This window comes from Nannospalax galili, unplaced genomic scaffold (assembly GCF_000622305.1).
Source record: "Nannospalax galili isolate Female #2095 unplaced genomic scaffold, S.galili_v1.0 scaffold149, whole genome shotgun sequence".
Taxonomy (NCBI): Eukaryota; Metazoa; Chordata; class Mammalia; order Rodentia; family Spalacidae; genus Nannospalax; species Nannospalax galili.
In genome coordinates, this window is record NW_008359763.1 from 1,814,383 (window position 1) to 1,841,429 (window position 27,047).

At 50.0% G+C, this 27,047-nt stretch overlaps 1 protein-coding gene across 10 annotated transcripts in view; it reads right to left on the reverse strand.

The window, feature by feature from the left end:
* Positions 1 to 27,047, reverse strand: part of Agap1 (ArfGAP with GTPase domain, ankyrin repeat and PH domain 1) — a 511,278-nt gene that overhangs the window by 102,665 nt on the left and 381,566 nt on the right. For 7 of the 10 annotated variants that reach the window (XM_017795748.2, XM_017795749.2, XM_008823665.3 and 4 more), the window contains one exon: positions 19,669 to 19,830. The exons of the other annotated variants lie outside the window; for them this stretch is intronic. In XM_017795748.2, the coding sequence (XP_017651237.1) occupies positions 19,669 to 19,830 (162 nt within the window). The remainder of the gene's footprint in view (positions 1 to 19,668; positions 19,831 to 27,047) is intronic. 10 annotated transcript variants of the gene reach the window in all.

Here is a 27,047-nt window from a genome sequence, read left to right on the forward strand (position 1 = left end):
CAATGGAAAAACTGTCCCCTGAGTTGGGGGATGTGAACTAACTGATCAATGACAGTAAGAAGAGACTGCATACAAGAATGACTTGAGGTGCTAACCTTTTCAAGCTACAGTGTGTGGATCCTTCTCCTGGGTCTGGGTCATGTGTGTCAGGAGGGTTACGGTGTCATTTAGTGACACTGTACCTCTGAACCCAAGGTAGAGGGGAACAGGAATGCCCAAACTAGCTTCAGCTCATGTGGGCTTTCGTTCAAATGATCTTATATGGTATATTCAACTAAGTTTATTCTCCAGACTCTGGATGAACATCTTTCTATAAGGAAGAATGTCTGAGTTGAAAGGGCTACTGAGGGGCCTGGAGAGATGGCTCAATTGGTAAGGTGTAAGCATGAAGCCCTGGGTTTGTATACCAGCAACATTATAGAAAGCTTGACATTGCAGCATACCCCTGTAATCCTAATACTGGGAAGGAAGAGACACGATGATCTCTGGGGCTTGCTGGCCAGCCAGTTTAGCTGAATGGGTGAGCTTCAGGTTCAATGAGAGGCCCTGTCTCAAAAAATAAAGTGGAGAGTGACTGAGGAAGACATCCGATGTGAGCCTCTGGCCTCCATGTACACTCACACGTGTGCATGTTCACACACATATGAACACATACACACATACATACCCAAAGGAAAGTGGTAGTGATATCTCTTTCAGTCTTCAATGGATGGGTTATAGGGTCACAAGTCTGTTAGAAGAGTATTTTATCCCTTTTCAAGATGGCCATGAGGACTATGAAAGCAGTCAGCTTGTAAGGGAATGTCATGCATGTGCTAAGAGTCTCGTGTTTCCTGCCTAGCGCTTGAACTGAAATCTCTGTATGACGAAGTGGAAAAGAGGGGAATGGGGGGAAAGAGGGGACTGGGGGTACGGCCCCACAGTCAGGACACGACTGTCCCCTCCCCACATCTTCCTCAAAGGGACCAATTTGGCAGGACTGGCCTTGAGGGACAGTTATAAGGCAAATGTTGTATTAATTTTCCCACCTGCATTATACTGGATGTATCCTGGGGGGGGTGGAAAAAAAGGAACTTGAAACTGCTTAAGAATCAATGTTTTTACTTTGTGACTAATACATTTCTGAAACTGAAAAAAACCAAAAAACTGTAACTCCAGTTCCTGAGGATGTGACGCCCCCTTCTGGCCTCTGTGGGTACTGCACCACGTGTGGTGCACTTACATACTTGTGGGCAAAACACTCATACACATTAAAAAAAAAATCTAAAAAAAATAGATGAAATAAAATAAGTAGCCAAGCTGATTTGTCATGCTGTCTGGGCATCATAAATCCTGGTGGTACCAGCGCATGACTGCAGAGCAGAGGAAGCAGAGCCCTACAAGTTATTTTCACACTGACCCCCCTCCCCAGAGCAAAGGGTGGAGAAAAGCAACGCACACGTTCTTTAAAACCATGACTCTAGTTCTATCATAACACTGAAATGAAGCCTGGTTCATCCTGATGATCACCCTGAAAGGTTCTAGACTCACCTGGAAGACACTTCTTTAGATGTGAGTATGAGGCTATTTCTAAGTTTAAACAAGGGTGGGAAGAGCCACCTTGAATGTGGTGGCAACAGTCCAGGAGCTCAGGTTCCAGGCTGAATAAAGTGAGCTGAGCACCAGCGCTCATCTCTCTCTGCTTCCCGACTGTGGACACACTGTGACCAGGGGCCCCAGCCTCCTGCTGCCAAGCCGTCCCCACTAGATCGGGTGCTCTTCTGAGCCCAAACAAACCAGTCCTTTCATCAGCTGTTTTTGTCAGACATTTTGTCATATGGGAAAAGTAACTTTGACATGAAGTCTGACCAGCTGGCTCTGGACACATGGCAGGATGCAGTTACGCACACAGCACATGGCCTTAACCAGGACCGAACTCTGAGCTTGCTGTGGTCACCACAGTACAGCAGAATGTGGGGCCCCCGAAGGAGGGTGCCAGTGAGCCTTTCTTTGGCTCCCTCTGCAGAGAGTAACCTGACCTGGTCCTGTTTGAAGCAGTAAAATGGGAAGAAAATGAAGTAGATGAGAAATTTTAATGGTGGCATAGAGGGACAGATGGAGAACAAGGCTAGGGCGTGGTCCACTCAGACAGTCTGCACCTTAGTGGGCTGGTGCTTCACTCATCCTGAGTCCCAGCCCTGGCTGCACATTTAGAGTCCTGGATCCCCTAGCCCAACTGAATTCAAATCTCAATTAAAAAAAAAAATATATATGTATTATTTTTGCTTTATGTGAGTAAATGTTTTTGCCTGCATGTGTTTAAGTGCACCTGTGTTGTGCAACGCCCACAGAAGTCAGAAGAGGGTATTCCCCTAGAACTGGAGTTATAGATGGTTGTTAGTTGCCACGTAGGTGCTGGGAGTCGGAACACTAGTCCTCTGCAGGAGCAGATAGTGTCCTTAGCTGCTGAGCCATCTCTCCAGCCCCACCCCTGAATAGCTGTAAATCAGTAATTAGAAACGGTCACGGCAGCTGGCTGACCAGTCTCTCCTGGGCTCACTCTTCTTTCTCCTCTAGGAGGAGAAAGACACTAGGACCCCTTTCCTGGCTGCCTTCCCTGTGAGCTGCTGACCTGAGAATTCACTCTTGGAGCTCTTTCCACAAGACCTGGCTTGTCAGCATCTTCACGCTCCTTCTATGATGTGTCCCCATACAGCCTGCACCCCGTCAGTCTCCTGGACTTGCTCTTCCTCCCACCTGTGGTCTTCCGCCAGCCTCTTTGCTGCTGTGCATACAGCCCCACCACGGATATCCTTGCTTCTGGTTAGGCAGTCTCTCATCCAAACTCCATGTGCCCAGGAATCTTAGAACCTTGCGCCCAGAACAGCCTCCTCCTGTGAGCCTGGCCTTTCTGGAAGGCCACCTTTCTCTAAATGACATGGCGCACACCCCCATCTCTTCACTCTCCCCTCTTTTCCCACCTACAGTACCAGCCCAGATGCAGTTCATTGAGGAGGCTCACTGGGAGGACCCAGGCATCAGTATTCAGCCCTCTTCCTGGACTGCTGGCTCAGTTTACACAGCCGTGTCCTTTACTCTGTGAATGGCCAACAAGCACTCAGGAGCCCAAATTAAAAATATTTAAATTCGGGGCTGGAGCGATGGCTCAGCGGTTAAGAACACTGGTTGTTCTTGCAGAAGACCCAGGTTCAAATCCCAGCACCCACACGGCAGCTAACAACTGTCCGTAACTCCAGTTCCAGGGGATCCGACAGCCTCGTCTGACCTCCATGGGCACTGCACAACACGGGTGCACTTACCTACATGCAGGCAATACATGCGTACACATAAAATGAAAATAAGAAATAAAATTTAAAAAATATTTAAATTTCAAAGAAGAGGAGAATCCTGGAGGAGACATGAGACCTAGAACATTCCGTGGAGGGTGAGGAAGAGTTATGTATGCCCAGAGGATACAAACCTCAAAAAGGATGAAGCTCACAAGACTGTACAACTCTCAGCCAAGGGATCAGGGCAGCGTGGAGTCTGCGGTAAGAGAATGCTCCCTGGGAGACCCAAAGGCAAGTGTGTGCCAGAGCCTGAGGGTGCTGCTCCCAGGGGAGGGGCACCCAACTAAACCAGCCAGTGGAAAATCATGTGAAGGATGGGGTTCAAGGTGGTAAGGATGAGGCAGAGGGACTAGAGTTAGACAAGTGTGCTGACCACCATGAGGACATGGGGGCTGCGGACACAAGCTGAGTCACCCATTCTGAATGAGCTGAGCAGTTGCCTTGGCCAAAGCGGGGCTGGCAAATAACAGTGCCTCATCCTTAGGACTATTCCATTCACACTGGCATCTTGCTACTGGAGTTATAGGAAGAGATGATGGCAGGAAATGGCCTTGGACCCCAACTTCACAATATGGTCTGGGAGAAGGTCCTGCCCTACTCTAGAACCACTTTCTGCTGGAGAAGAAGGGACACTGCATTTCAGACAGGTGCTGCTGATTCATGGAAGGTGGGAGGGGCCCCAACTATCCCTCGTACATCAACACAAATCTTTGTGGTTATTATTTTTTGGGGGGGGAACCCACTTGTAATCTGTTTAAGTCACAATTTTTCATACTCTATAGGGAACCTAAAGGAGCTTCTCTAATTCCATGTTACAGAGAAGGAAAAAGGAAAAGTCAGAGAGTGATGTCAAGAAAAAGAGAGACCCCATCAGTTCAACAAAAAACTAAACACACAATTACCATAAGACCTGGCAATTCTAGGCTTCTGGGCATACACACACTGAAGTCAAGGACTCACACAGACACCTGTCCATGGATGCTCACAGGAGCCAAGAGATGGAAGCAACACAAATGTCCATCAGAAGTGATCAACAGGGGGCTGGAGAGACGGCTCAGTGGTTAAGAGCACTGGCTGCTCTTGCAGAAGACCTGGGTTCAGTTCTTAGCACCCACATGGCAACTAACAACCATTCTTAACTCCAGTTCCAGGGGATCCAATGTCCTCTTCTGCAATATATTCATACACATAAAATAAAAAAGATAGAAAAAGGGCTGGAGAGATGGCTCAGTGGTTAAGAACACTGGCTGTTCTTGCAGAGGACCCAGGTTCGAATACCAGCACCCACATGGCAGCTAACAACTGTCTGAAACTCCAGTCCCAGGGGATCTGACAGCCTCTTTTGTCTTCCATGAGCAATGCACGACACAGGCAATACATGCATACACATAAAATAAAAATAATAAATAATAAATAAAATTTAAAAAAAGAAAAAAAATTTAAGTGATAATCAGAACTCAGCACAGTAATTCAACAGACTACGGTTCAGATGGGAAGGGACTGAATGTGGGAAAGGGGCTCGGAGGAGAGAGGAAGGGGATGGAAACGAGAGGTGGGGCAAGAGTAGACTGTCAAGGAGCACATTTCCTGATAAAAAGAACAATGGGGGGGCTGGTACACACAGGGTACATGAAACACCACGGTAAGTGAAGGAAGCCAGACTCAACAACACAGGTTGTATGGTTCCACTTACAGGAAATATCTACAACAGAAATCTAGAGGCAGATAGTAGATAAGGGGCTGTGCCATGTAGGGCAGTGAGGGGTCATGACTGGAGGTGAGAAGTTCTGCTTGGGCTGAGGAGGGACTTTGGAGCAGGCAGTGGTGATGGCTGCACAATACCCAGAATGTGTGAAGAACAGAAGCCACGGAGCTGCACGCTGAAAAGCAGCCCCAGTGGCAAGCTGTACGCTGCACGTCTCACTGTGACACCAACAAGGAAGAGAGGGAAAGGGGGGACAAGAAATGCTCCGGGACGGGGAAAACAGGAAAGAAGAGTACAAGTGAAGGTCAAGGAAGGGCGTCAAAGGAGACTGGAACGGGAAATGAGGGGTCAGCTCTGAAGGGGACTGGGGGACGCGGAGGCCGGAGCTGCAGGACAGGGCCCACACACACATCCATGAGTCAGAGCCTATCCAGTGTCCCTCCTGGGAACAAACTCCTTTCCAATTGTGGCTGGCTGGCCCTCACACTCAGCCAGCCTTACCCTCTCTCACCTGGCCCCCCTCCCTCTCCCGAGACTCCACCCCGCCCCAGCATCCTGGGAGACCAGGTCTGTCTCTCAGCAGACAGCGTCTCTGCAGACCTTGGGAGTCACGGCAAGGTCCCACGTGGTCCCACAATGCACTCATGGGTTCTGACAGGGGATGAGGATTTCCAAGTACTTTTTAGGGGTTGCAGAAAATGAGGGCAAGAACTGGCCTGGCCCATAAAGCCTTCAGTCTGTCTCACAACTCCTCAGGCAGAACAAGGTTCCAGCCAAGCAAACTAAGAGGACAGGTGACATCGAGAGACAGGGGGACAAGTCGCCGACACAGTAACAGTAAGCCTCATGTGTCCATAGGAAAGAAACCGAGTCACCCATTAAAGGGAGAGGGGACCACTCAAGGAGAGGTGACCTGTTGGGTGGTGGTGGGGGCTGGCTGCTTCCTCCCCTCTATGCGTGGGCCATTCTCAGACAAAATATGGCCAAGGCGGCTAAGACAGCAGGGGGGGAATGGAGCTGGAAACATCTGACTTCAGTGCTCCAAGGACAACATGAGTGTACTTGAACATCCCGGAAGATGCGAACACCATGGCACAGCGAGGTCGTCCTGCAACCCACGAGCATGGCCAGGGCTCCTGGGCGCAGACGAGTCCTCTCGCCCCCTCCTTCCAACCTTCTGATCACCTCACTGACATTCTCAGAAAGAATAATGCAATGATAAAGGGTATCAAGAAAGTATCTGACAACTCAAATCACAGGTGTGACTGGCTGTAACTCCTTGTTAAAAGAGCTAGTTTTTCTTCACCTAACCATTTCCTTGAGTTCACCGGCTCTCAATTCTCTTTAATCCTGAGAACTGGATTCACCACTTTTGGTAAAATCACCTACTACAGCTAGATCACTGTCATATATGCAACTTTCTAAAATGACAAATCACCAAAGTAATTATTTGCTCTTGGTGCTGTGACAATGCACTTTATCAATTTGCTGACGCAGAGCCACGGGTCAGGGGATACTGTTTGAGGGGTTGGCTATTCATTTATTAAGATGGAGGAATGTCCGTTCAGTTACCGCCTGTAAAATCCTTTACTCGGTATGAACTTAACCCACAGGAGAAGTGTGATGGTAGGGGACGCCTGGACTGAAGACATGAACTTGACTTTCCACACAAGGCAGTCACTGAGTAGGCGGCTCAAGGCAGCAAGCGTCAGTGAGCTCCAGCTCAGATAGGAGCTGCGGCTTGCTGGCTGTGGCCTTGAGCAAGTTAGTTAAAGTTTACGACCCTCAGTTTCCCGGGTTATAAAAAGGGGGATAACTGTGGTGCAAGCACCTTGCAGCCTCCTGGGTTATGACGGGACACACACAACATTTAACTGCTGTCACACACTATCATTAGCAATCTCACTGCTAACAGCCGACCGCGGACTTCCTGTTCTGTGACAGACTTCCTCTTTGAATGAGAGGTTGGGGAGTCTGAGTCCAATGGGGCCTGGCCTTGTTTTCTGGTGGCTTCTCTCAGGGCAGTTCTGGTAAGCATGCCTACAGAACTTCAACCACCGCTGCCTGACCGACAGGAGGACGACCCTCACCTTCAGACAGCACGAAAGCCTCAAATGAAAATCAAGAAGAGAACTACCGGAAGAGTCAGTCAAGCCACTGAAACGCCCAGTGCAGCAAGGTGGGCTCCGTGGCCCATGCTTCATCTCAGTGACTGGGGGAGGTGGGGTGCTCCACCATGCTTTGGGTGACTTCAAAATAAATTCTGGAATGTGCTACGTCGATGAGTGTGGGGGGGCACCTCTGTGGTCTTGCATGAAAACACGAGAAGGAGCCTTGAAACTCTCTGGCCTCTACGATCATCTATAAGCAAGAATCAGATGAGAGAGTTACGTCAGGAAGAAGCAAAGTCTGGGCTCCTCACCGTCTTCTTACACGTATCTGTTTAACAGTAGGATTTTCATAATGGGCAACATCATGCATCATTTTATAAAAGCAGGACAACGTCCTGTCTTTTCAAATATGTTTGGACCCTGAGACCAAGCTGGAAAGTAACCATCCTTTGGGACAAAAGACAACAAAAATGTGCCTCCCCCACGAGTCTCCTGGTGGGCGGAAGTGTCTTCTTGGCCTATTAATGTTTTGCAAAGATGGAAACTGACCCACAGATTACCTCAAAGCTGGACTCCATCTGGGAACCTAAACGAGGTGTCCATGTGATTGAACCTACCACGATGCTCAACACGTGCGCTTGGCGGTAAACACGGTGAGAGTCCCACACATTACCAAACATTCTATCATTAAGCAGAAATTAGATGGAAACAAAGGAAGCCTAAAAATTGACTGGGAGTTCGGCCGCTCGAAATGGCTAATATGTCCATTTTTCACCTGAAGCCCTCTCCAAATGCAGTTTTGCTATTAAGCAAAACCTAAGGAAAGGTAATCAATTCCAACTAAAAAGCACTTACCCCGATGACGGTGTGCATGAGGAGCTTCAAGCCACTGGCTGCCTGCCAAACCCAGACAAGAGCCATCAATGTTCCTGCCTATCCGGGGAGCACAGGGGCCATGCATAATTGACTAGAAGATGGGCTAAAACTGTGCCCAATCAGTGTGTGATCAAAAACGCGTGGAATATTCAGCGCCACTTGATTACACGAGCTCCGTCCTTTCCCTCTCCTCGTGAAATCTCTTCAAGGTCCACAGTACTGTAATAAGATCATTACTGTCAGGCGGTACGAATCGCAGGCAATGAGTCTTGGGATGGGGAGTCATACTTCACAAGCTCCCCTGGCTTCTCTCTCTTTTTTTTGTATTTTACTGCTGCAGAGGCAGCAGGGTGACGAGGTGGCGGATAATGATCACATCACTGAGGGGCAACTAGAAAGGCTCTTCTGAGGAAAAGCAGAGAAATCAGCTGAAGAGAAACGACAACATTTTCCCTTTGCTTTCTTCCCCTTAAAAAATTAAATAGAATTAAACTGTGTGCAGTAGGCGCTCTTCATGAACTCTGATAGAATGCCATTGAATGTAACCATTTGATAGATTTTCATATTGCACCAAAGCCCATTACCCCACAGACAAATGGCCAATTTGCTCCATGTCCTGCGTACAAAAGAAGCCCCAGTTAAGTTGTGTGTGTACATGGCAAAGCCTGCCAAAGTTTCCACGGTCCCTGCGTCTTTCATGGGCGATACGCCCACGGCTTCATACCTGGTGCCTATTATATGTCTGAGATGAGAAAGGGGCGGACTTGAAAAGGCAGTAGGGTATCAGCACAGACAGCTAAACAAACATACACAGAGCATCCCGACACACGCCTTCTCCAAAGCACCAATAACACACTGCAATAGAACCAGAGTGAGCGGGTCATGGCAATGAGACCTGGAGCCAGGGCAGGTAGGCGTTTGATTAAGGCCTGAATCAGCGAAGCAGGATCCCTCAGAATGACAGAGGGCTTGGCCCGACACACCTCAACCTCCTCCTAACTTCAAAATGTCCCAAAGAGAAAACAGAACAAGTGTCATCATCCTCAAAATGAACACAAAAACTGGTTCATGCATCTGAGTTCAGGGTTCCCCAAGAAACTGCCAGAGAGAATGACCCCTGGAAAGCCGTCAGTACCTAGTCCTGTATGTCTGAATTGTCTGCAAAGCAGGTAAGGGCTGAATTGGGCCTTTAATTTGGACATTATCAGAGGGTAAGCCCATGCAAGAAAAGATATTTGCAAGGGAGCCACACCCATCATGGCAACAGGGGTCCCAAGGAAGAGGCCTAGCAAGATCTAAGGTGGTAAAGGAAGGAAAGACTGTTTGTAGGCAGCTCTCGAGGCAGAGTACACAGGATCCTGCTGAGCTCCTCTGTGCTGTGGAGAGGCTGCCCGGCTGGGGCGTGACAAAGGCACAAAACCAAACCTGGATTTCCGTGTCCCAGAGGCTGGAGCAGTCTGCGCTCAGTGGCCTCCTGAGTCTGAGGCACAGGGCTCCGTTTTACCAAACCTTTTCCTACATCTGGGAAACAGGAGGACTTCCACCCTTGACTACACCCAGGGGTGATGATGCAGAGGTATGACGTGGTTCACCCCAAGCAGTGGCCCTGTCGTGACCTCCCTGGTAGCTGATGACATATCCTGATAATGGGCCCCAAGTCCTGGGAGGGGACCACTGGTTTGAGCAGGAAGCTGCTGACCTGAGAGAGAGAGGAGGTAGCTTCCTTCAGCGGTGCAGCGGGGCTGGGCTCCTGGGGACATTAACACCGTAGTCAGAACACGGGGCTTTAGGAACTCAATGTCTCCCTCTAAGCCAGATGCCGAAGATCTAATCCTCGAAGCAATGGTGTTTGGAGGGGGTCGGGGTTACATGGGCCCACCCTGATGCAATCGGTGGCCTCATCCTCCCTCTCTCAGTGTGCACAGGTCACCAAAAGGGGATGAACGAGAAGTGAGTCACTGCTTAGAGCCAAGATGCTTGGGAGGTTGGGCTTCCAGCTGCCCTTGTGAGAAGTGATGGTGCTGTGGAGCACGTTGCTATGGCACCTGAGTCAAGTCGGAGGTGTGTTCAACCTGAGTTACTCCTCATTTGCCCAAACCTTTCCTATCGCTAACTGTGGTATTGCACAACACTTTTTGCTCCTCATCTTCAGGAAGAGGAAGGTAGGCTCCGTGAGGGGAGATGGAACACCATCAGCTTTTACCATCGCTGGGATAGGAGTTAGAATTGTGAACTGTCTCAGGTGTCTTGCTTTTGCAAACCCAGAGACAAGTGTCTAAGGCTGAGCCTAGAGCGTGCACGGCACAAGGCCAAGACACAGGTCCTCAGGCCTGAGATCCGGACAGGCCACTGAGCCTTTCCCTTGACCACTGTGTTTCAAGTGGAATCACGGACGGTAAAATGTTGAGGGCAGGACAGACACAGGGAGCAGGTGAGGAATCAGACTGGGAAGAACAGGCAAGCGGAGGACACCACCACTAGAACCACTCCTCCTGCCTCTCTTACATGGGACCTTGTCTCATCACTGAACTAAGTGGCAGCCAAGAGCACCTGAGGGCACAGATATTTTGAGATGATCAAGAAAAAGGACTTCAAGTCAGACCCTGCCTGCTGAATGCCAATGGAGGGAGCTGGGCAGTGCTCTGACCCCAGGGTGTCCAGAGGAAATGTATCATTACTGATTCTTACTCAGCAGGGATGCTGGATGGACAGAGCCCCAGGCAGGAAGAGCACCTCCAAGCACAGGCAGATGGTAAGGTATGGAGTCCTGTCCTAGGTCTAGATTTCCCAGAAAAGTCTTGTAAGCAATTTGTGCCTGGTGAGGGTAAGTTTACTCTCCTGGGACAGGTAGTCTGAACAGACAGCTTTCCCGCCACACTGGAGCCTCCTCGGGACACCGCAGGGCCACCTCCTACTCCTACATTCACTTGCAGGTCCCTCAGCCTGGTGCCTTAGCAGACATTCTATCCTCTACAAAATGCAATGGTGATACCACTTTACAGGGTCTCCCAGGCAACCAAGGGACAGTGTTACTGCACCAGTCACTGCCACTTGCTGTCTTCACTGCCGTTCACCTATGGTGGGCAGGGGACCCCTCATCTAGTTTCCATAAAGTACCAAGCACAGCACTCGGCATGCAGTAGGTGCTCAATGCACTTTCATGGTCCTGAAGCTAACTCCTTTAGTTTATGTGGGCTTAAATTTTAAAAAGGACCAAAAACTCTCTCCTGGGGCTGGTTCATGGTGGTGGGGAGTCTCTGTTCCAGTCTGCCCTGCTGCAACTGACTCATCTTGGTTTACTTCAGACCTGCTGGCACCCACAAAGGACCTGAGTGCACTTGTAGCTCGTGCCTGTCTGTGCGGGCTGGACTGCACCTGCAGGACAGCTTTTGAATCAACTGTGCCCAATCTATGTCAATGTCTGGAGCAAGCCCACATCTACTCGGTTTCAGCAAGCTTGCTCTCTTGGAGGCTAGAGTGACAGCCAGTCCAGGTGGTGGGTAGTAGCAAGTCCCTGAGGGCTTTCAGCATCTTGTGGGGCCCAGAGCGCAGAGGTGGAAGACCCAGCAGCCTCCAGCAGCCTCCTCGAGAGGGTGGCGGGACTTGCACTTTCCAGTCCCTACACTCAGTGGTTCAACAAAATGATTCAGACCCACCCACGGACTGCTCAATAATGGGGAAGTTCAAGGAAATCTTACTGTGTGAAAAATGAGTCCTGATTATGCAATCTCCATACAGTGGATGATGGAGACTTCGTGCTCCCTCTCCTTCCAGGGCAGCTGCCAAAATTAGACAAGGAGCAGATTTCTGGAGGGCTGCTGAAATGTTCGCAAGGATGAAGAAAAGGAAATCGAGAGTGACAAATGACAGCGTGATGGCCCGCACAGTCACTGCTCAGAAGTCGTCCGCCCCTCCCCTCCTGGCACCTTTACCTGACACAAAATTAAATATGAAAGCTCATGTAGACAGGAACCAAACCACGTGCACAACAGGTCCTGAGTCCTGACTTCTGTCAGTCACGTGTACGTTGTCACGTGTATGCTGTCACATGCATATTAACTGCACCCAAGGATGCAGGAAATGAGATCTCGATAACAAGACACCCAAGAACTTGTTACGTTCTAAACAACAGAAGAAACACACTGACTTCCAAGTCATGCTGTGTAGGACCCTAGCTTCCCCCGACATCCCAAAGGACACCACAGGCAACATACCCAAATAGTCACCAATTAACTCAGAGCTTCCCTGGGCCTACATGTTGCTTATGATAAGGAGTAAGTGGAGGGAAAAATAACTGTACATTGCTCAAGTGCAATCCTTTATCTTCTTCCCAACCGAAACACATCGCATGGTGCCTGAGCGCTAAGTGGAGAAGAGTGAGAGGTTTTGCAGTGTCGTGAAATATGGAGAACCACTACGTGCCAAGTCTGTGGAATACACAACCAAGCTCCACGCCAGGTGAGTGTTCCCTCACTCTTAACCTGGATACCCGGCTATACCTCTGAGCATCCGCACTACCTATCAATATTCCTCTGTCCTACTATGTACCAGTCATAGTGATGCTCGTACCAGATTAAGGCTCTAAACTCCCTGGGAAAGGGAGCAGAATGGAGTTTTGCTTCCTAGTGTCTCCCATGGCGCCAAATCCATCCTGCTTCTGCATGGTGGTTGCTTAATAGTTAGTGAAAAAAACGAAATGATTCCTAATTCCAAGGTCTTTTCTGAATGACTGAAGGAAAACTAGGTCCAAGGGAAGCTTTGCAACTCTGGAGTTAATGAAATTTGTCAACATCTTAGGCCTGGGCTGGGCTGAGCAGCTCATTCTCTACCGTAACAGTGAGGCCGTGGGGGACTTAATCTTGCCCAGGATAACCCTGCAGCAGCCATTCAGGATCCACCACTCGATGGTTTGGCAAAGACTCAGAACGAACAACTGAACAACCAAAGGGAAAAGGGTAAAATAAATTCCCTTTGAGACCCTTAGCACAAAGCTCGGTGAACCTGGTGGGGAGGGCTGGGCGACACCTGGGTTTCTGCACACCCTCTTGTATAATAAGATTGGGTACATGGAGCTGGGCCCTGTGTTTATAAGAAAAGATCTTTGCCACGCAACTTCTCTATGTTTGGATCCATATGAAAGCCAGTGTCTTTCCACGGAATCTGAGAGATATCAAGGAAGCCATTCCGTCTGCCCTACTCCGAGATTCAAAAGCCTCTCTCTGCACACCTCAAAGCCTTGCTTTCTGCCTGGTGGAAAGAGTTTGAGGCAGAGAATCAAGAGACAGCTCTGTCACCTACCAGCAACCTGACCCTGGACAAGAAAGCCATTTAACCTCGCTCTACCTCGCTCCACTTCAGCCTTTCCACCGGGAAGCGGGGAAATGAGCACTTGACGCAAACTTACACGAATACTGCAAAACGAACGAGGACCTTGGAGCAGGGCTGCTATGACCGTGGATTCACTTCAGCAGTGATAACCTCACACTGGACAAGAGATAAGGACGTACCCAGAAGGTGTCAAGACGCAAAGACAATGTCCATGGGTAGTAAGCCAATGCTCTCCGGAATCCTCACTGCCCAGAGCTTTGCTGGGGACATACCCATAAGCCTGATCTTGCCTGGGAAGCCCAGGTCACAGGACTACTACCCTCCCAGAGCCCATGTTCCCTGGCTATGGCCTGACCACCTCCGCACCCCACCGCAGGGCTGGGCCGCTGCCTCTCAGCATGGTCTGGCTCTTAGTTTCCTGCTAATATCTGTATCCAGAGTCACCTTCTTGAAGCTTCCATGAGGGGGTCCCATGGATACCACCTGGGCCACCCAGGACAAGTCAGGACCAGCTGGCACTTGGCAGAGCCTTCATCAATTGTGCAGGCCTCTGCCCTCAATAGCTCTTTATGCAGCTACCCAAGGTCCAGGACAAAGTTGGGCCTCCATCCCCGTCCTTTCTATCTACGTGGTAGGTACTTACCTTTCTGTCACTATATGTAATAATCTTCCCCAAATCAAACTCCATTTAAGATCCAGACAATGCTCCAGTGTATTAAATAGGAGCACATGGAAAGTCAGCGGACGTAGAAGACTGGAGGACGGTGGATTCCAAAAGCGACTTTCTACCATGCCATCAACTATTAAGACGTCACATTCCTGATGCTTTGTTTACCAGAATTAAAACATTTCTAGGTGTGTTGGAAAGAGAAACCAGAGAAAAACTTGCCATGAAAGAGCAACTTGTAGGGGCTGGAGAGATGCTCAGCGGTGAAGAGCACTGGCTGCTCTTGTAGAGGACTCAGGTTCAGTTCCAGCACCCACATGGCAGTTTACAACTGTCTGTAACTCCAGTACCAGGGGACCAGGTCTGATGCTCTTTCTGGTTTCCATGGGCACTACATGTACATGTGTACACATGAACGTGCGGGCAAAACACTCAAACACATAAAAAAGAGAGAGACTAATCTGTATTTCCTCCTGACAGCCAAATCTGACAGGATGCTAACTTTTCCTGAACGAAAATGTCACGAACTTTCATGATATTATAAAAGGGTGTGTGTGTGGAGGGGCCTGAAACTTCCACATAGACTGGGGAGATGACGTGAAGAGGCATGAAGAGGAGGCTCCAGACACAAGAGACAGGAGTCACGAGCTGCGTGGATGCTGAGTAGGTATGGGGACATCTGGGCATGCACCCATGTTTCTAAGGGACACAGAACACCACAGTGAGAGAGGGTACACCCACTACCCTAGCTTTACCTTACTCTCCTCCAAGTTTTCGTGAGAGTATCTACATAACCTTCATGTTTCTGGGCTCCTTGGAGGATGCCAATGGTTAATTCAAAGCCTAGTGAGGGGCTTAAACACCCAACCCTCTCTTTAATCACCACATATGAGTCAGTAAAGTTACCATGGCCTGGAACCCAAACACTGACAATGACATGGAATTCTTTTGCTATGGTCTTTGCTCCTATAATTTACCACGTCTGACATGTCTTACCTTTATTCATTTCTAGGTTAGCATACACAACAATGGATTCTACCACTTTCACACATACCTGCCAGTACTGCCTTAAGATCCTAACTATAAGAAAATACTGCTCCACTTAAGTTTGGTGAGGTATCTTCTGCCGTGTGGGGGAGGGGGGAGGGGGAATACACTGGTACTCTTCGTCAACAAAGACCCAGGACAAGGAATTGGAGTAAACAGCAGCTCCAGACTCCTTCGCTCTTCTGTCGCACGAAGGCCTGGCAGGACACTATTTCTGGGGCTGAGACAACATAAGAGTGATAACACATTCTTCCAGTCCCCATGTACCCCAAAGGGAAACATCTGCGTTTGCTCTGCCAAGAACCCACAAAGTTTGTCATGTTCCTGAGGCTCCCTGCAGGAGTGACAAGAGACAGTACCCCTGCCTTGCCCTCCAAGGGCTTCTGATTTGTAGCCTGTATGAAAAACAGCAGGTTATGAGCAGATTTCCCCAGGACTACGCAGGGGGCCCCACAGGCCATGGCTCTCAGTTCATTGGTTTCTGAAGCTCAAGTCAGAGAAGAGGGGCTACAGTGCTCCCCTGAGCTCTTTGAACTCCTGGTCACCATGGCTAGACTGCACCTGCCTCTCCAACAGCGCCTTCTGGGGACACACCAATTCCTTTCCAGGTTCTTTTTACAGGGTCCCTTGAGTAACTCTACAGTGAGCTGGAGAGCTCCCTCAGGTGCCCCAGGACCCCGACTAGATGAGCTACCACCGCGATGCCATTTTTCGTATCCTTTCGGAGGGTTTAAATCTGGCCATTTGTTACCACTGGGAAGGCAGAGACCACAGTACTCAACCACCTACATCCTCCACAGTCCAACATTTAAGGAAGAATTTATTTTTATGCTATGAGTGTTTTGCCTGCATGTAAGTATGCCCATGTTGTACAAGGCCCACGGAGGCCAGAAGAGGGCATGGGATCCTCTGAAACTGGAGTTATGGATGGTTGTTAGCCACCATGTGGGTGCTGGGAACTGAACCCAGGTCCTCTGCAAGAGCAGCCGGTGCTCTTAACTGCTGAGCCAGCTCTCCTGTTCCGAGTCCTCCTTCTTAAATGGTGATCATGACCCCATGTAAGGCTGAGTAGCTGGGAACTATGAAAAGTCAGGCAATGGTACAACGGTTTCTGAACCGCAATGACCAAAAATTTACTCAAAATCAAACATGCAATGAACCTGAGGTGCGTCCGGCAGCACCTGCTCAAGCTGTCCCACAGGACCTTCCTGCAGGTGTGGTTCCCAGCACAAGGCCAACAAACACTGCCTGACACACCTCGGCTCAGATTCTAGACAACCAAACATTCTGAACTATACACAAAATCTTCTGCTCTTACAGACGTAGAATACAATTACAGAAAACAGAGACTTGTAACATTTTCCTGTCACCACCCTGAGCATATATGGAGAGATGGCTCAGCGGTTAAGAGCACTGGTTGTTCTTGCAGAAGACCCAGGTTCGAATCCCAGCACCCACATGGCAGCTAACAACTGTCCGTAACTCCAGTTCCAGGGGATCTGACAGCCTCTTCTGTTCTGACCTCCACGGGCATTGCACGACAATGCACAACTTACCTATATGCAGGCAATACATGCAAACACGTAAAATAAAAATAATAAATAAAATTTAAAAGACAACAAATTAGTTTATCTTTGAATCTTACTGTTACAATGTTTGATTCTTAGAAACTGCTGTTGCAGTTGCTGATTTGACTTCCAAAAAAAACAAACAAACAAACAAAAAAAACCACTAAGTGCATTTTGCCAACAATTTCCGAAACAGCCCTAACCCACAAACTTCTGCTATTCTGATTTAAGTATTTATGTAAAGTGATGTTCCCAACTCCGATAACTGTAAAATCAAAATATTGATCAAATCTGAGAAATGCTGTTGATGCTCTGTATTCCACAGTACAAAGTATTCAGCCAAGACTTAACACCTCATGTAAAAATGACCATATCCTCTCATTAGCATGTATATTTGCTTTTGTCTTAAAAAAAGACTTTTGTTTTCATTTATGTGTGTTTATGTCTGTGTGAGCACATGCATGTTAGTGCAGTGCCCCTGGAGGCCAAAAGAGGGTGTTGGACCTCCCTGGAGTTGGAGTTACAGGTGGCTGTGAGAGGTCCATGTGAGTGCTGGAAACAAAACACAGGCCCTCTGCAAGAAGAGGAAACACTCATAACCACTGAGCCGTCTTTCCAACCATTTAAAAATAGTACAAATTCTGCATATTCAAAAGAATTGTTTTAAGATTAAACTTATTATTTACTACGATGTGTATATCTATTTCACATACCTATCTATCCAAAGATGACTGAAATTTCTCAGGAGGAAAGGGGTCACATGTAGGAGTTAAGAAGCCCCGTTCTACTGCACCGTCCATATCGCCAGTGGGAGCCACTGAGTGCAAGGCCATGAAGCAGAGTGTGCCCGCCAGAAGCAATCAGTGCCTCCAGGAGCAGAAAACAGAAACACATTCTCATAAACCAATCACAGGTAGAGTTTCACAGGTAGAATCCCTAGCTGCAATGTCAAGTGCAACCTGTAGTCTAGACTTCATACAAAGCGCGTTTAAGGACGGAGTCCCAAAGACCACATCCTTGAATCTGAAGTGAGTTCAGCAGTAAGCTGACAGGACACTATCTGGCTTCAGAAATATAAAATATGACACACGCATTTGGCATTAGGTGGCTGAGGCAGGAGGACCGTGAGCTTGAAGTCAGCCTAGGCTACATACTAAGACCCTGTCTCAGTGACAAAAAAAAAAAAATATTTTTTTTATTTACTATTTTTATGTGTTTTGCCTGCATGTATGTAAGTGTACCTATGTCATGTAATGCCCATGGAGGTCAGAAGAGGGCGTCAGATTCCCTGAAACTAGAGTTATGGACAGTTATTAGCTGCCATGCGGATGCCGGGATCAAAACCCACGTCCTCAACAAGAGCAGTCGGTGCTCTCAGCCCCTGAGCCATCTCTCCAGCCCCCGTGGTTGGCTTTGATACTGGGGCTGAACTCAGGTGTTTGGAAGGCAAGCACTGCTGAGCTATCGCCCAGGCCTCCTCCTTTCTGTTTTAGTATGACCCCGTCAATAAAGTGACCTGTCGCTATTAAAAGAACAGATTCTGTTGCAGCTTGATGACCCTATTGCACAGCACCCACCAGATGACCCCGTGAACTCAAGTCAGCTCAGGCTTCTTACCGATGCTTCTTACCCATGCTTCCAACTCCCCATTAGCCCAACACACACCTGCTGGTTTGCCATAGGGCTTTACCTTAGCCAATATGGATAATTAAAAGGTGCTTAAGCAGCTGCAGAAAGAGTTGGTCATCAGTTGTGCTGTGACACTAAAGTCAGACATCTAGAAACACAGGACACCCACTGTGAGACTTCCATCAAAGGAAGTCTTGCTTGGGTCCCCAGGCTGGAGGTGGGGAGGGGTGGCGATGGTGCCAGCCTCACCCCAACCTCTCGTTGGGGCAGACTGTGGCCGACATGGGTGGCAGCTGTTGTGGTAAGGGGTCTCAAGAACCCCAGCATTTGTGGGCAATGCCTTCTGGTGGGAAGAGGAGGTGTCCAGCTCAGCACCTGGGGCCTGGACCCACCACTACTTTCCACCATTGCTGACAAAGTGGTACCAACCTCATTTACTCCAAGATCAGCTATTTGGTCTTCACCGGCTACCCTTGTCAGGTGGGAGCTATAGGAGGCAGACAGCACGCAGTGTGGTGAAGGAGAGGGGCTCCTGGGCCCTGTGGACTTTATGTTCCTCACGACACAGGAAACAACTAGGCCCACCTCACAAACCTCACAGACAGGGCAACCTGCTGGGTCCCACCAGTGCTTGGTGCTCATCTGAGCTGTGGGTACATGAAGCCACTTTCCATACTGGGAATCCATTGTCCTCAACATTCCAACATTCAAAGGAGGACAGCCAAGACAAAGTCAGTAGACAGGGAGAGAAAGGAGATGGGGTAGTCCCCGAGGGCGGGGCCCTTAGCCGAAGACAGCCCGCTCCTGTTCACCTCACAGCTCCTGATCAAGACAACAGTGTTTGTATTTCTAGTTTGTTCATTTGCCCCTTCCCACGTGAGGAGTGCGTGTGCACACATCCATATATCCACGTCCATCTGTGAACTAAAAATACCTAATTTCATGGGCAGGAGTCACTTCAGGAACTTAATTCACGTTTGGCCACGACAGCGACTACAGACTTTGCAAGAAGAGGTACCACCCACAGCAAACTAAGAGTCCTCGCTGACCTGAGCCACTGTTGGGGGAGAGCGAGCAGCAGCAGGACAAGGAGAGTGATGGGCAGCATGGCCCCTTCGTGGAGTGGATGCTCTTATCCCAGGCTGCCCAGGTGGGGCTGAGCCCACAGAACCTTACCAGGAGTATGGTGAGGACCAGTGCTATCAAATCCTGGTGACAAGTCCCTGGTAACACCTGGCTTCAATGGAGAGTCACCTACTGGTAAGTAGGTCCCAGGGCACCTTGCATGTCACGCAGCAGTGCCCTGTGCTGACTTTGCACTGTGTTCTCAGTGCATCTGACCACAAGAACTAGAAACACTAGCCAGCCTGTCCCACGCCAGACACTCGCGCTGAGAGCGCGGCCCTACCTTCAGCGGTACCGGAGAGCCCGTCGGCCTTGAAGTTGCTGGTACTTTTCTTCCTCCGGTGCTTCTTTCTGTTGGCGTGCGGGGAGGGGGGTGGGTCGAGCTTGGGGCTGGTGCTACTGGAGATGCTTGGGCTGGAACACACGGAGTCCCCCAGGCCTGTGTCTGCCGCCGGACCGGAAAAGGCAAAAGAATGCCAGGGTGAGCACAGAGCAAAGGGAACTTGGCGAGATCCACTTGAGCAACAGGCCTCCACCATCACACCAGGTCTGGCCTGAGACACCCGAGGGCGAAGTGGCTGGGACAAGGCCTGGGGTCTTGGCACCCTGCCATGGTCTCCTGCCAGCCCGAAGCAGACATTCCCTTCTACCTCGCCTTCATGCTACGGAGCCCTGAAAAGCCTCTGCTCCACGTGACCAGACTTCCTGGGACCTCTGGTTCTGGGGAGGAGGTGTAAGCTTCTGATTCTTAGGTGTTTTATTTTTCTTACATCGATTACCTTGATGTACCAGGAATCCGGACAAAGACATGGGATGGACTCATCTTAAGTGGGCTTGAAATCGCACACACAGGACAAACTTCCTGACTCTTCTCACTGCAGCACCACAAATGACCGTGACTTCACTTTACAATTAGTGAGGGGCGGCGGGCCATGCTGTGACCCCCACCACAGCCTGCAGAGGTGTTGAAAAGCCAATGAGGTAAGCCACCAGCTTAGTCCTCTTCTACTCAGAAAGCTTGTAAAACCAACATGCAAATATGATACTTCACTACAAACCAAACTCCGTTTATTAGTTACTTTATCTTCAACAGAAAGAAAGGCAAAGGTGATGCTCAGTGACCAGGAATAGACACAGAACACACGGACAGAGGAGTACCCGGAGCACAGGGCGGAGGAGCACGGGGCGGAGCATGGTGCTGTACATCGCCCAAGTTTTGTTTATGTTCTCTGGTCATGAGTCAGCAAGCTTTTAACTCAAAGGACAGAACGCACTGTGCGCTCTGCACTCTGTGCTGTGCGCTCTGTGCCGGCTCCTGGGACACCAACTAGGCCCAGCTCCCTTCTAGAAGCTGGGGACCCACTGCTGAGAAAACTGCATCAAGATTCCCGATGCGGGGCACCGTGGCAGTGGCTGGGCACCTACCATCACCTCGTTTCGTCCCCTGAGGATGGCACCATTCCACCCTCACCAGGCCTCCTGCTTTCCAGGTCAGGCATTTTGAGAAAGGTTCCGATCCCTGGGTGACTGTGCCCTAGGAATGGCAAGCAGTCCTGAGCTGCACCGTGGCATGTGGTATGGCAGGCCGGCTGCAGTGGTGGTGGCAGAGTAAGGCTTAATGAAAACAGGAGCCCCTGCTCAAGACCAGGACCTGAGCTGAGTGTGTTTCCCAAAGTTCCCATTTTTCCACGTGCCTGGCCCTGCACTTGGCCCCAGAGGCCTGGTTCTGAGTCCTGGGCTACACTATGAGGTTGACCCAGGTTTAGCCTCTCCCAGGGCTTTGCAATGCTAAGCTTCCTAAAGTGGTGATTCTTGAACATGAATTTTAAAATACAGATTTCCTCCAAATCTCAGATGAAAGCTGGAGATACCTCAGTGCATGGGGCAAAGGCTGGGCTGTGATTCCTGTGCTCAGTTTCCCCGTGTTCGGAGCCGTGTTGGTAACCCTGGGACAGCTGCTAGAGACTCCATGATGGTCATCCATCCTGAAGGCCCTGTGTGCTATTTAGTGCTTAAGCCCAAAAGCAGTATCTTCGATCATTTTAAATAGTTTATGCCCAGGTTTTAAAAGTTGCTCCCCTCTGACCCACTACTCTGTGCTAGGCCTAATGAGAGTGGTCCACGCCTACCCTGTCCCTAGAAAGCTCACTGACCAGGCAGGCAGAGGGGCAATGTCACCTGCTGCTGGCCATCCTTTCATCGTTCTACCCTGGCCCAGAGGCCCCTCATGTACCAGGCGGGACTGCCCCACTGTCCCGCTGCTCCTTTCTTGACTGCACCAGTGATTCTTTCTCCCAAGCTTCCACATCCCATCTCAACTCCCAGCGATGCTATGCACTCATGCACTCAGCTGAGTTGCTAAACCTGACTGGAGCCTACTCCAAAGGCTTCGCTTCCCTCGAGTGTCCTGCAGTGCCAAACAGGTGGGAGCGCACTGTAACTAGACCACTGCCTCCCTTTAAGACACTTAGAACACATGCAGGGGCTACGGAGCACGTAGGTCCTTGGTTCTCTACAGTCCCATTGCTATCCTGTCTGTGGACTCCACCAGCACGCAGGAGATCTGATATGCTGAGGCTTTCCAGGTCAATACCTGCTACTCTTCACAGTTGGTTGTTTAGGGCATGGATCTCTGTGTACCCAGCCAAGTCAAAGAAAAGTATGCAGAGTAGGGTGGGGTCAGGCAGAGCCTCACACCTTTATTAGCACCACTCCACATCTGGCAGCCTCTAAGAATCGCCACTGAGCTCAGACAAAGCACAGGTTGTTGTGTCCTGTCCACATGCCTCTGAACTTGCCAAGGAACAAACTGAGCATGGATGGACACACACACACACACACACACACACACACACACACACACACCTGCAATTTCAGTACTGAGGAGGCTGAGGCAGGAGAATTTCTAGGAGCTTGAGGCCAGCCTGACCTGGCCTGGCCTATACATCCGGTACCAGGTCAGTCGGGGCTGTATCTCAAGACCCTACCTCAGAAACAAAACAGAACAAAACCAAACCAAACTGAAATCAAGAAACAATTTTGCCAAATACTTTGCCGAAGGCCAGGTAGGTCCCCAACTTGCACATGTTTTTAATGGGGCTGTATCTCAAGACCCTACGTCAGAAACAAAACAGAACCAAATACTTTGCCGAAGGCCAGGTAGGTCCCCAACTTGCACATGTTTTTAACAAGAAAAGCTAAATGGGGGCTGGAGAGATGGCTCAGCAGTTAAGAACAATGGCTGCTCTTGCAAAGGACCTGGGTTCTATTCCCAGCACCCAGATGGTGGCTAACAACCATCTGTAACTCTAGTTCTAAGTGGTCCAACACCCTCTTCTGTCCTCCGTGGGCACTGCACGACACAGGTGCATTACATACATGCAGGCAGTACGCTCACACACATAAAATAAAAATAATGAATTATTTTTAGAAAAGAAGAACTCAACGAGCAGGTGTGGCAGCTCATGGCTTTAATTCCAGCACTTGGGAGGCAGAAAGCTTAAAGCCAGCCTGGTCTATACAGTGAGACCCTGTCTCAAAAGTAAATAATAAATAACGTAAGAAAAACTAAAGGGACACCCATTTGGTACTTTTTTCTCCTTAATGAAGAATCCCTGTTCAAACAAGTCACCATTTTCTGTATATGTAAAACACCCCCTTGGCAGTCTACTTTACACTTGACCTGGGCAGACCCTGAACTCACCAGCACATGGTTCAGAAATCTTTGCCTTGGGATTGAAGATGGTGTGTGTCCGTTTCGAGGCAAACCCCTCCCCTCAAACTGTAGAGGCTTTTCCAAAATAACCCACAGGACCACGCCGGCCCATTTCTAGGCGTCTTGGTATCTGGGGATATTCATCATACTATGAGAAGCTTCTGAGTCAGGCGGAGGAAAGGACAGTCCTGGGACATGCCGTGCTGGGAAGGGATGTCACCTACCTTCCCCTCAGAGCCCAGCAGGCCAGTCCACCGACCTGCTTTGTGCCTTGGTTCCCCTGGGGGCTCTGCTTGTCCATCCAGTCCCATTTGCAACTTGAACACCTCCGAGGCCCATGTGGCAACACCCAGAGAAGCTGTGCTTTGACACTGAGCTGGCAGTGGTGCCCTGCTGGAACTCTCCAGCCGCTTCTCATTTCCCCTAGACCTCCACCTCACAGGACCTCAGCCTGTGTTCACGTGACTGAAGAAGCAGGCACACACGCAGGCACTTGCACACACGCTGCATTACTCAGAAGCAGGAATCCTACTCCCCAAGGCCTGGCAGACTCTGAGACGCGCTTCCTCTCCCTGGGGCTGCAGCTCACTCTCCTGCCTAGATGGCAGCTTCAGTCTCACCATTTTGTGCTTCCTGTGTCTGCATCAGGACATGCTGGCCCCTCTCCCCTATGTACCCAAACCCTCTTCTGCCCAGTCTCCCTGTGACGACTTCTGATGGTCTCTGCGACAAAGCTCAAAAGCTTTCCCTTCGTCGCTGGCCATATCTGTCTGCACTCCGGCCACTGGTTTGCCCTTCCTGGGGCCACTGGCACCCGACTGGAGCCTCATCGGTGGACAGGCACTAGAGAAGTAGCCATTCCTCCAAATGGGGACACCACAATGAGGCCTTACACCAGGAAGGCCAAAAGAAACAACCAGGCCCAGGACAGAACCCGAGAGAGGCTGGCCCTGGCCTTCATGGCCCCTGCCCGGCCCTACCGTCTGGCCTCACTGGCTTGCTGGCTTTCTCCACAGGGTGGACAGGTGTTTGTCATGGTGCATCCCTGACTGGCTAGTATGTCTCTGCTACTCTCTTCACCAGGAAGATGGGTGTGGGGAGTTCCATCTATACTCGTCTGTTTTATTAAGGACCTGACTGCCCGAGGTGATGATCCAGGTGGAAGGACCTGTGTTCTCGTGCAACAGAGAAGTGCGTGTGATCGACTTTGCCACTTAGCTTAAAATCTAACCACAAGCAAGCTTCTGTGTCTACCATTGGCCTGCAAGTTTCCAACTGTCTGGAAGCTATTTTTAGGTGAACGACTATGGCCATGAATGGGACCTATTGACAGTGTAAGAGTCTCCCTTACACTCAGCCCACACTTACTGGGCATGCTCTATGAACAGCTGATGTCAAAGAATATAGGGCAGAACCCTGTCCCCATGGAGCCAGTTTCTAAGACCTGAAAAGAATGTCCTGTCTAGTTTCTTGCTCGATGCCTTCAATAAAAGGCTGTTTCTCTTGCGCCCTGCTACTGGAGCACAGAATGAAGTGTGGACCCTATCTGCAGCAATCACGCCAACCACACAGATCTAGAGACAGAGGGAAGAGGGGACCGGCTGCTCATCCACAGAATAAGACTGTGACTCTGAGACCCACGGAGGGGCCTTAGGGACCTAGGGAATGTGACTAACAGGAAGGTACTGCTGAGCCAGGAAGAGGGTGCTGGGGAAAAAAAGAGAGTCCTACAGGGACAACGTGGACGTGCTGGACCCCCAGGGAGCACCAGGGGCCATCCTTGCCCATATAGAGATTGAGGCAGGAAGACATTTTGTAGGTCAGGCCACAAGAGAAGGCAGGGCCCCACCTGTGAGTGTTTCCCACTCACACCGATGTCCACACAGCCCCTGGCAAAGGCCTGGCATCCCCCACCTCAGCTTTTCTTTTCCCACTGGAGGGGCCAGCACGGACACGGGCATTCGGCATCTTTGTTGGGCTAAGGTGACCAAGGCACACAGATAACTGAGGGCCAGGCCTGCGGGAGAGGGAGCTGTGCAGGAGTAGCGCTTAGCAGGAACAGGCACTTGGGAGAAAGACGACCTATAGCCAAGCAGGGGGGCAGCCCTCCCAAGACGGCTGCAATGAGGCCCTGAGAAGGTGATGGTGAAGGACGGTGGGTGTCAAGGAGGGGAAAAGCCCTTGAACACAGGAGACAGATGGAGGGAGGGCTTGGGATCTGAGGGAACCAGCCTGAAGGGCAGATCCACAGCAGCTTCATGGTGTTGGGTGGGTTTCTAGTTATTTAGATTCTGCACTCAGGCCCCTGCAGCGTGTATTTATGCCCTAACTCCCAGCTCCCAAGAAACCTCAGGAACTACTTAACAACCCCTCTGGTCTAAAATGTGAACAGTCACAGTGTGGGAGGCATCCATACTGAGCTGCTCCACTTCCTGTTGCTCCTCCATCCTGGCAGGGGGTCCCTCAGGTCTGTCCGAGACCCTGAATGTGAACACCAGCTGTGGGCCTCAGACATGACTGCTTCTCCTGATTACCTATGAAGAATGCATTTTCTATATATCAGTTACTGGGCAGTGGGACTGGTGAGCCCCGTGGACACTGTTTAACATGGACGGGCAGAACCAAGGCACATGGGGTCAAACAGCAGGTGACTTACTACTACTCCACATTTGACCTGCTTTGACATGGGGACCCAGGGGCCCCAGACATGGGTGTGAGCTGGGAAGAGCTGGACCATCCTGTCTGTTCAACATCGGCCATTAGTTCTTCCCAACCGGGCATCAACACATACCCCCCCCCCCCAGATATATAACAGGAGCTGTAATGATTGCAATCGCAGTCTTGGAGCTCTGGTACTTGAAGTATGAGTCAAAGGAGCAGTTTCACTTTTCACTCCGGGAGCTGACAAGCATGACTAGAGGGGAAATAAAATAACATTCCACTCGCATAAATATCAAGCCGCCTGCTCGAGACTGATGGGCCAGGAATGTATTCTTAGCTCTCACTCCAGCAGACAGGCCCAAGGACACTCATAACTTATTTTACAATCATTTAGTTTCAGCTCAAGTGGAAAATGTGACAACTTATCTCTGCTGACAAGATGCTATATCGAACCTCACAATTAACTCTCCTCCGATTATCTGCCCAGCCGATCATTAGGTGAGCCCATCTTTACAGACTGTGGTGGGGACTCATCTTGGTGAGTGCCTCTGCCAGGTGTAGGGAGGGGGTTCTGACATCCGGGTGATTTCTACCAACGGGGCGCCAGCTCGTGGACTTCCATGTCCTACTCCCTCTGCGGGCAGAGAGTCAGGAGGTGTCTGCTGCCAACACTTAACTCCATAAGAACCAATTGTGGTGGTTTTCACCAGTCTGCGCTTTCAGGCCTCGTCTAACACACGAGTCCCGAGTCACACATGGCCAGGGCCTTCTGAGACATGAAGACTGGCATTTTGGCAAGGTCACCTCCATGTGGCCCTTTCTCAGGGGTGTGGCTTAGAGCCACACTGTTCCATAGGGCTACTCTATCAAAAAAGAGCCCGACCAGAGGGCTGACCACCGAAGCAGTCCATTCACACATACACGAGACGCTTTACAGCTGTCTTCCTAAGAAGTATGCATTTGGGGGAGAGAGGACGGAGGGGAACTGGACAAGGGTGGTGTGGGCACATGCGCCGACGGCTACGGCACCCACAGCACGGTGCCCTCACCTAACTTCTCTGGCAGTCTTAGGTACAACACATGGATAGTCTTTTAGTTTTGGTTTTTTCCCCCCTTGTATTAAAAGAATTTGGACTTGCTGGGCGTGGTGGCGCACACCTTTGATCCCAGCACTCAGGAGGCAGAGGCAGGCGGATTTCTCTGAGTTCAAGGCCAGCCTGGTCTACATAGTGAGTTCCAAGATAGCTGGGACTACAGGGAGACCCTGTCTCAAAAAGACCAAAAAA